Source organism: Dioscorea cayenensis, chromosome 11 (genome assembly GCF_009730915.1).
Source record: "Dioscorea cayenensis subsp. rotundata cultivar TDr96_F1 chromosome 11, TDr96_F1_v2_PseudoChromosome.rev07_lg8_w22 25.fasta, whole genome shotgun sequence".
NCBI classification, from domain to species: Eukaryota; Viridiplantae; Streptophyta; class Magnoliopsida; order Dioscoreales; family Dioscoreaceae; genus Dioscorea; species Dioscorea cayenensis.
In genome coordinates, this window is record NC_052481.1 from 19,323,862 (window position 1) to 19,334,847 (window position 10,986).

The 10,986-nt window shown below is 29.7% G+C and overlaps 1 protein-coding gene across 1 annotated transcript; it reads left to right on the forward strand.

The window, feature by feature from the left end:
• Positions 1-5,495: 5,495 nt before the first annotated feature.
• On the forward strand, positions 5,496-7,718 carry LOC120271868 (pollen receptor-like kinase 4). Its single transcript, XM_039278541.1, has 3 exons — positions 5,496-6,401; positions 6,487-6,852; positions 6,943-7,718. Exons 1-3 carry the CDS (start codon positions 5,528-5,530, stop codon positions 7,530-7,532), a joined length of 1,830 nt encoding a protein of 609 aa, XP_039134475.1. The 5' UTR covers positions 5,496-5,527; the 3' UTR covers positions 7,533-7,718.
• Positions 7,719-10,986: the final 3,268 nt, after the last annotated feature.

Genomic DNA, 10,986 nt, shown 5'->3' on the forward strand with positions numbered 1-10,986 from the left:
ACTCATTCATCTACTCCAATGTAAATATCCTTATCATCTATCTAAATACTAATATAACAAAAATACATTAAAAAAATATATATAACATCACTAGATATATACTAACAAACTACTTAAAATGACTTTTAAAATATAAATTTTATTTAAAAATATAATATATCTGCTTAATATAAATATGTGAACGCTTGTTGTGTAGGAGATAGAGGACAAGACCATGCAGCATTAAACTGCCCAAGACGTTAAACATAATACATGGCATAGTACGTGGACTTGCTTATATCCATGCAGAGCTTGTCACTACCGACATCCCTCATGGCAACCTCAAATCCGGCAACGTTCTCATTAATTCCAATTTTAACCCTCTCATAGCTACCTACGGCTACATCACTCTCATCAACCCTTCTCCAGCCCTACAACTATGTTTGCTTACAAGTTACAAATCCCCCTGAAGCCATTGAACAACACCACGTGTCACCTAAATCTGATATCTATTACCTTAGAATCATAATTCTTGATATCATCACTGGCAAGTTTCCCTCTCACTATTTAAATCAAACAAAAGTTGTTACTAATTTGATTGAATGTGCCACTGTTGCTATTTCTCAAAATCAAGAAATAGATTTATTAGATCCTGCTTTGACAACTACTTCAACTTCATCAATCCCAGACATGCAAAACTTTTTACGTATTGGTTTAAGTTGTACTAAGCCTAAACCTGATCAAAGACCTATTAGCAAGAATGTGGAGAATGTACAACTAAGAGAAATAGGAACTAAGGATCATAACTCTTTTCAAAATTAAATGCTAGGAACTAAGGATACATTCTTTAAGAGGTCAGTTGCAAGATGTTACTAGTGAATTGATATCTATTGATACTGAAGAGAAAAAGAATGTGGAGAATGTATCCTTAGCCATATTGTAATGTGATAATTCTTTTTTTAGTTCCTAGCATTTTGAAAAGATAATTCAAAGTTATATGATCAGGTCATACATATATATATATATATATATATATTGTGATGTAGTATCACAATTGATTGAAGTCAAGAAAAAGTTGTATTGTTTAGAAGAGACTTATTTTATTCAGCTAGTGAGAACATATATTTTTCAATTGTTATTTTTTCAGTGTAGTGGTTTTTTTTTTATTGAGTATTTATTTGTAATTGATTTGATTATTTTGTATCTTGATGACAATTATGTGTATTTAGATGTCTTCATTAAGTTGTTTTGCATTCCATTAAATTATCCTAGGAATTAGTTAATCCTCATGTAATAAAATTATTTTATTTATAAAAGATTGGATACATCAATAGAAACAATGAGATTTATATTTTTTTTTTATAATATTAAATATAAAAAATTAATCTAAACATTAAGATTTTAATATTGTCAAAAAATTCACTTTGCTTCACCCGAATATTTTATAAAACAATTTTTTTTTTCATTTTTAGGTTTATGATTATGAGATTTTTAAAAGGAACGAGTTCTAAATAGTTTGAGGTAATGACATCGAAAGTTTTATAAAGAATAAACCTCTCTCCCAAAGAGTGTTATTTTATATATAATATTCATATTGGAAATCACTTGCTGTTATTTGGACCAACATGTGTTGATTTTTGGTTTTTTAGATAGTGTTATATTGGTTTATTACACATTGATTTTATTTTTTAATTTATATAATTTTTATTTATAAAATATTTTAATTAGTAAGTTGATTTGGATTTAGTTATGTGTACACAAACCCATTTGTATCTTTATCTTAAAAAAATTAAAATAAAATAAATTTGAGTATATAAAAATATATTTATAAATAAATTTATTTTCACCCATAAGAAAAAGTATTCACTCTAATATCAAAATCTCAAATTTATCTATTTGGATATATCTTCAAAATTTTGAAGAAAATGTATACAAGTAATTATATGATTTACTAACATAAACAATACTCAAAATAATATTTTTGGATAAGTATGTAATTTGCTCAAAATGAAAAAACAAATTATGTGGACCAAACAAAGATTTAAGTAATATAAATTCATATTAAAGTGAGATTTAAGTAACGTTTGGTTAGATGTAGTTGAAAATGCAGTGGATTTTCAATTATATAGTGTAGTTGTAAATGCTAGAGTTGAAAATGCAGAGGAGTCAAATCTAATGTTTGGTTGACTGTAATTGAAAATGCTGGATTTTAAAATTTTATATTTGTCGCATTTGGTTGGATGTAATTTCAAATGCACGTGGATTTACAATTCTGATATGAAGCTGGAAATACTTAGCTCTAATCTGATGCTGATCAAATCTTGTGTTTTGATTGGATGTACTCGAATTACTTGTATTATAAGATTTTATGTTTTGTTTGGAGGATTTGTAAATCCGGAATTGGAAAACATGTGTATAAGTGTATGGATATGTCTGCGTATATGCATATATATACATATATATATATACATATATGTATATGTATATGTATATGCATATACTTGTGTATATATACATATATATTCATATATATACATATATATGTGTATTTATATATGTAAACATACTATATATAGGTATATCTAGGGAATGTATATACATACATGTATGTATATATAAATATATGTATGTATATGTATGTGCATACATATATGTGTATATATGTATATGTGTATGTGTATATGTATAGATTTATGTATATATATATATGTATGTATATGTATGTGTATACATATACATATATGTGTATATATGTATATGTGTACGTGTATATGTATATGTGTATATATGTATATGTGTATGTATATGTATATGTGTATATACATATATGTATATATATATGTGTGTATGTGTATGTGTATATGTATATGTGTATGTGTATATGTGTATATGTATAGATTTATGTTTATATGTATGCATATGTATATGTATATGTGTATATATGTATATGTATACATATAGATTTCTGTATATGTATATATATATATATACATATGCATATATACTGGTTTTGAACTCCCGGGATTTGGTTTTACGGTCATTTTGACCGTAAACCAAAATCCCTCAATGATAGGATTTCAAAAGCACATGAAAAATGAAATACATCAAAACAAATACTAGATTTTGAAAATATGTGTTTGGTTGGATGTATTTTAAGATATAGCACTTTTGGTGAGATTGTTGCCCCACCTTAAGTCATTATTAAATTTTTATATAGATCAGGACCATATTAAAATAAATATTAAAATAAGTTTAAATATTTAATTACAAATATCTATCTTCAAAATAAATAAATAATAAAAGTACACATCCGTCCATCTTTTAAATATATTTTATATTTCAAACCTAATTTTTCTTTTTCTTTTTTTTTTTTTGGAGAACTCTCAAGGCTTAAATTGTCTCATTAAGTTATTTGATTGCTTTATCTTCTCAATATTTTCACAAATATCTTTATTTACTCTTTACTATTATGATGTAGATTTTATCTCTTTATAATTTCTTCGTATCTCAATCTATACGATTTTAAAACATGTTTTTAAACAATGATACTTAAGTGATAATACACTAGAAATTTTGAAATCCAGTATTTTCATACAAGAGTTAAGATTTTTAGTAACAACTTTTTTGTGTCATAAGGTTATTTTGCCACAAATATTATGTTTTTTGTGTCAAAAAAGGTAACACACTATTGTTTAACTTAATTGTAATAACGTATGTTTTTGTCACTATTATAGTGATAATTGTGACAATTTAGTATATGTCACAACTAAATTGTCACTATTGATAAATTAACAGTGGCAAAATTTCATTTGTGTCCAATGTTCGTTGTTAAAAGCATACAAGATTTTATGTCAAAAATTTCTTAATGAGAATGATGTGTAATTGTGACAAGAAATATTGTCGTCGCTATTTTTTTTTTTTATTGTGACGAAAATGTTCTCTATCACTTAATATATATTTTTTGTTACAACAATTTTGTCACAAAAATTCAACCATTTAATTAGTGCCCACTAAATTTGCCACAAAAATTAAATTTCTTAACCATGTTATTAGGTTTTATATGCTAAAAAAGTTAATTGACACAATAGTTTAGATTAGTTATGACATCTAATTATTTTTTCATTATTACAATTTCAATTGTGACAATTTAGTATCCATCAGAATTATACATCTTACCTTTTGTGTCGATAATTTTGGATACAAAAAAATTCAAATACGTAGTATATATAATTATAAAATTATATTGTTAATAAAATATTAAAAAGTCTATTTTATCCTACCCAATCTCAAAGGTTATGTATAGATTTTTTTTTAAGTAATTATATATAAAAGGTTATTACAATTAAAATGTAATATGATTTTATCGATCAAACAAAATTATTATTTATAAATACTTCAAAATAACCTATTGGATACTAAAAAATTTTATTCTATTAAACCAAAATATTAACCTATTAAAACATTTAAAAGTAACCATGCCAAAATACTAAATCATCATCATCGCATTGGTGCAGCCCCCGTATCTACAATGTGAAGAAGAATATTCCATATATTTTTTTAAATTATATTTATTTATTTATTTATAATAACACTTTACATTTAATATATATATATATATATATATATATATAAAAAAATATGTTCTTCACCAAGGGGAACACCCTTGGCCATTGCCAAGACCCGACCCTAATTGACACCCGGCCCACTCCCAATCATTCTTAAAGTGATGGCACTTAAATAGTACTTTTTCGACATGCATGCAGCCATGCATTTTTTATTTTTCTTTTTTTATCTTCTGCCAATTAATGTTAATTTTCACAAAATATGTGTAGCCAACATATTGATGGCACTTAAATAGTACTTTTTCGACATGCATGCAGCCATGCATTTTTTATTTTTCTTTTTTTATCTTTTGCCAATTAATGTTAATTTTCACAAAATATGTGTAGGCAACATATTGTGCACATGGCTTTGGCACTGTGTTCAATCTAATCGGACATCAGTTAACAGTCTTAACATCTATTAATTAAATAGCTGTTGTTGATATGAATTTACTTCGGGTTTTTTTTTATTTTTCATTTTGCAGCTGTAACATCTATTGCGTGTATTTAAATCTTTTAGGTAGGATATGACTTTTGATAAACTGTTGAGATTTTTAATGTGATTTGATTTGATGTGGTGCATTGGAATATTGATCAATAACAAATAGGGATATATCAATGTGTCATCCTTCCTCATTGTCCCATTCTATTTGAAGTTGAGACATCTCCTAACTTGACTAATAACTACAAGAGTTGGTGCAACTCCCTCAATAACATACCCACATTTCCAAACAACCATGAATTGAAGCTCCCTTTTATTACAAATCACATACCTTCCCTTGTTGGCCAATCCAAAGAAAACAACCCTTTCTCCACAACAACCTCAACATGATTCAAACCAGTTTCAAGGTTAACTTCCTTGCCTTGCACTTCATGTTATCACATTTAACTAACCATGCACTCAAAACACAAACCCATTTAATCTTCCACTACTTCTTCTCCTCCACATGCAAACAAACATGACTACTCTTCTTATCATACTTTTTCTCCTTCTTCTTCTTCTTGTTCTTCTTCTTCATGTAAATAATGTCAATGGCAGTGAGTTTTTTCATGAAGAACGTGACTCTTTGATCCAACTAAGAGACTCACTAACTTCCATTTCCAACCTTCATTCCAATTGGACAGGTCCTCCATGTCACAAGGATCAATCAAGGTGGTTAGGTATCACTTGTTCAGACTCTCATGTCATAGGGATTGATCTCCAAGGCATTGAGCTCACTGGCACACTTCTCTCCACTTCATTTCAAAACATCACCTTCTTAACCAATCTAAGCTTGAGCAACAATGCACTTCATGGTGATCTCCCTACTCTCAAAGGCCTTGTACATCTAAGAGTTGTATCCTTGTCGAAAAACCGTTTCTTTGGTTCGATCCCTATCGAATATGTCTCCTTGTCGAATATATCTCAGCTTGAGCTTCAAGACAACCTTCTCAACGGCTCGATCCCTTTGTTCGAACAACAGAGCTTGGTTATATTCAATGTCTCCTATAACTTCCTCCAAGGCAAGATCCCTCAGACCTCAGTCTTGCAGAGGTTTCCTAGTAGCTCATTTGATAACAATCTTGAGTTATGTGGGAAGCCATTGAACAAGCCTTGCAATGTCACAAGTCAAACACAAGATCAAGATCATCCAGTGAGCTCATCCAATCTTGCACCATCTAATCCATCTGCAAGTTCTTCTTCAAGTACAAAGTCACTGGAGGTTTGGAGTCTTGTTTTGATTGCCATTGCTGCTGTTATTCTTCCTATCCTTGTCATTATCTGTATTTTGTGCTATAAAAGACGACATAAGAAGCCAATAAAGCTTGGATACAACCATAGTAAGTAGTAGTAGTAGAAGTAGTACTTATAATCGATAGCTTAAACCAATTAACAAGACTAGTTCTTTGTTGTTGTTGGTTGCAGTGGAATCAGTCTCAAAGGAACAAAATAGCAAGAAGAAGACGATGAATGTTGAACTAGAGTTCTTCGACAAAGAAAGACAAATGTTTGACTTGGATGAACTGCTAAGATCATCAGCAGAGATGATAGGGAAAGGAAAATTAGGCATCACTTACAAGGCCAGGATGCAGTCTGGTTCCTTTTTGGTTGTGAAGAGGTTGAAGGCAATGAATGGAGTTACCAGGCATGAATTTGCCCATCAAATTCAATTGCTTGGAAGGTTAAAGCATGAAAACCTCTTGCAAATCATTACTTACTATTACTCCAATGAAGAGAAACTAGTCATCTATGAACATGTACCAAATGGCAGCTTGTTTCAACTCTTACACGGTATAAACATACATAATTTTTTGATATTCCGATTGATTATATTAATTTAGTTAATATGTGGTTTTTTTACTTTTTTGTGGTATTAATTAGGACATGAAGGAGAAGGAAAGGTGCATTTGAATTGGGAGGCAAGGAAGCATATAATAAAAGGAATAGCAAGAGGAATGGTTTATCTCCATCAATCTCTACCAAATGATGAAGTACCACATGGAAACCTGAAATCATCCAATGTACTCATTGACCATAGCAACCGTTATCCATATTTCAGCCCAAAGCTCACAGATTTCGGCATGCAATTACTTGTCGGCAAGGCCTACACTCGAAAGCTCGCCGTCGGTAAATCACCTGAGGTGTCTAAGGGAGACATCAGAGATCAATTAACGGTGAAAGCCGATGTCTTTTGCTTCGGCATTGTGTTACTTGAGATGATAACAGGTAAAGTTTTGAGTGAGAATGAAGAGGAAGTGTTTGAATGGTTGAAGATGATTAGTGACAACAAGTGGTCCACTGAGATTTTGGACAGTGAGTTGGTTGTGGAGAAGGGGAAGCATATGGAGATGTTTAAGCTTGTTGGGATTGGATTGGAGTGTGTGGCAATGGAGCCAGAGAAAAGGCCATTGATGAGTGAAGTGGTGAGAAACATGGAAGAGAAGGATGAGGAGATTACAATGTGGATGTGAACATTATTCATGCAATCTCTCTTTGAATAATGCCATGCATGTGATTGTTATAATTTGTTTCATTCTTTAATTAGTTTGTATTGTTAATTGTGATAGATGAGATTGGTACAGCATAGAATCAGAAATTAATTCAGACATATATATGTACATAATTTATTTCTCTTTGTAGTTTTTTTTTTTTAATTATGTGACAAATCATCCAACACACTAAATTCTCAAATATATTTTAAAGAGTGAGTAATGCGGCTACCACTTGCTTATTGATGTGATGATAATAATGATAATATAATTTATATTTCTTTTAAATCAAAGAATTTTGTGCATAGCACCACTCAAAAATAATAAAATGACTTATCAAGTCCTTAGGTTTTTAAAAAAATTATACATCACCTCTATTTCTAATTTTATTTCACTTGCATTTTGATGTTTAATTTTGTTTAAAATAACTTTTTTACTGTTTTATTTACATAAAATTTCTTTTATGATTCATATCATTAAATACTAGATCCGTAATATAGTTAATTTGACTAAATAAATTTCAATTTTTACTAAAAGTCAAATTATACCCATATTTTATAACTAATATATAATTAAATGGCTCAAAAAAAATCTCATATAAATAAAAACAGTAAAATAGATTTTTTTTTTTTAATTAAATATCAAATTTTCTATTATAAAAACTGTAAAGTCAAAAAGTAGCAAGTAATTTTACTAATTGCAAGGGGCGACATGTAAAAGCCTCTTATTTTTATAAGTTATATTTAGTGAAAATTATGTTGCACTCCACCTCCAGACAATTATAAATATTACAAGAAAATTCATATATATATATATATATATATATATATAATGCTTAATGATTTTATTTTGTATTACAATCTGAATAAATGTATCATGAAAAGAAAAGAACAACTACCAAGGTTGATTGTGACAAATGATTAATCCTAAAACATTACCTGTATTTACAATATCTTCCTTCTGAATACATCTCTACTTTTGTTGATTATGACACATAATCTACTCATATTAAACTAAATGAATATTTTATAATAAAATCATTTTTTTTTCCTTTAGTTAATGATTAATATCTTTTAATAAATAATAAACTTCTATTAATAATTATTAATTAATTATATTAGTTCATCTTCATAAAAACAGTCCCCCAAAACTAGTGTTGACATGTGAAGTAAAATTATTTATTAACCTTTGTATTTATTTTTTAAACCTCTAATAAAATAGGGCTGTTAAATATACGAATAACAATTTAAAAAGGGCTAATGTGCATGGCTCTTAATAGAAACCAAATATCCTGTACACGTTTTTTTAATTTTATTTATTTATTTATTTTAGCTACCCCACATGCCATATTAAAATATATTAAATATTAAATGGCCAAAAAAAAAAAAAAACTTGTGTATATATCACTCTCATCATTGGGCCCGGCTGGGCCAGGCCTACAGGCTACACCTACCTATTGGATTCCATACTACTGCTCGGATTGAATTAGCTGATCCACCCAAATCGATTGATTGATTTTCTTAACCCGGTCCAGAATATTTAGGCTTTGGCCCAGCCCAAGCCCATATCCGACAAGCCTCATGAATGGTATGGGTCAGGCCGAACCAAAATGAAGCCCATGACCCGGCTTACGAGTTTAGCTTCTCAGATCAATTATTGGATCAGGCTATGATCGACCTATTGGATTCGGCTCGAATTGGAACAGGCCATCATTTAAAAATAATATCCATATCTAATCAAGGTTTGTTTGGGTCGGGCTTGGACTACTCCATCAAATATTAACTTTGGATTGGGTTTAAATCAGGCTTAGGCCGGCCTTGGGTCAGCTCATAAACCTTGGGCCAAATGATGCGAGTGATGTATATATACCTAAAATTTTAATTGTCATTGAATTAATATTTTTTTATATATATTTCAAAAATTAAAGCTTGTTTTTATATAATACATTTAAATCAAATCAACACTATTATGGATAGTTTAGAAATTTAGATAAAAAATTATTTAAGAAATTATTCATATCATCCCTCTAGTTTATTCACTCAATCAAAAAATCCTTAAACTATTTCATATCCCAAAAAAATCTTCCCTTTTCTAACACCCTCTGACATCTTACTTTTCAGTACTTTTGTCAAAAAAAGTAGTTGATGTTGACTGAAATGCACAAATACTAAACAAGAAACTAAGATATTAAACATAAAAAACAAATATTAAACAAAAATATTACATATTAAATGAAAACTTATATAGTTACACGTATCAACAGATGTAGGGGACGGAGGGGGCCTTCCCCAATATTTGTAAAATTTTTTATATGATTTTGAAAAACTTTATTTATATATAAATATAAACTTCATAGGGAGTTATGTGAAAAAACATATCCAAATAATCACGTAACCTATCTTCTCACTCCTTCCCGACTCTTCCCCATGATGGCCCCATCAGTGGTGATCGATTAGGCACCATTGTTGCCACCTTACTTCAGGCCTCGTCACCACATCATCGTCACTTGCTGACCGTCTATGGTCCATGGCGCAAAGTTCTCCAAAGGTATCATCTTGCTTTGGTTTTTTCTTTGAATTTTGGGATCATGATTCATGATGTTGTTTTTGTTCTTTTTGTTAGATTTAGAGAAAATACATAACATTTGTGAGTGAATTGATTCTTAGATTGAGTTTGGATCTATTTGTTTGCTTATCATGGAGGAGTTTTCATGGTGTAGAGGGTTGTTTTGGGGGATTTGAAGATGTGAGCTTTAGTGAAATTGCTTCATTGAATTTGGGGAAGAAGGGATTTTGTCCCATTGTTCATTTCATTCATGTTTTTTCTTATGTTAATTTTGTACAAAATATGTAATTTTTGTTTGGCTTTAATGGGGTCTTGTTGATTTGGGATTTGTAATTCATCCAACCCTTAACCTATCACAAGGCCGCCAAACACATCATTTTTGAATTACTCCCATTCAAGCATAGCAAGTCCACTCAAGTGGTTTCTCTCCCCCTCTACCCTCATTGAGTGTGCCTAGCGTAATGAGGTAAGCTCTCTTAGCTGATGATTCCGGATGTTGTTATTTTGTTTGATGTATCAGTATCACCAATGTTACAATATATGTGATTATCTAATCAATTTTTTGTTAATTAATTTAGATTGTTCAAATGAAGAATCAAACAATTGATTTTTTTTTTTTAAGAAAAGAAGCTCTCCAAGTAGTACATCTACTCCATTAAATTTAATTGAGTCTTCAAGAGAAATTATTGTGTAAGAGGAAGAAATATCAACTAAAGCTCCTCGATTGGCTGAAAAAGAAAACAACTTAGATTTTTTGGACAATAATTATAAAAGTTAGCTCCCCTCAAGTTTAATTTTCTGGATCCACCACTGGTTACACGTAAACACGCTAAATAAAAATATACTTAATAAACGGAAAGTACATTTCGTA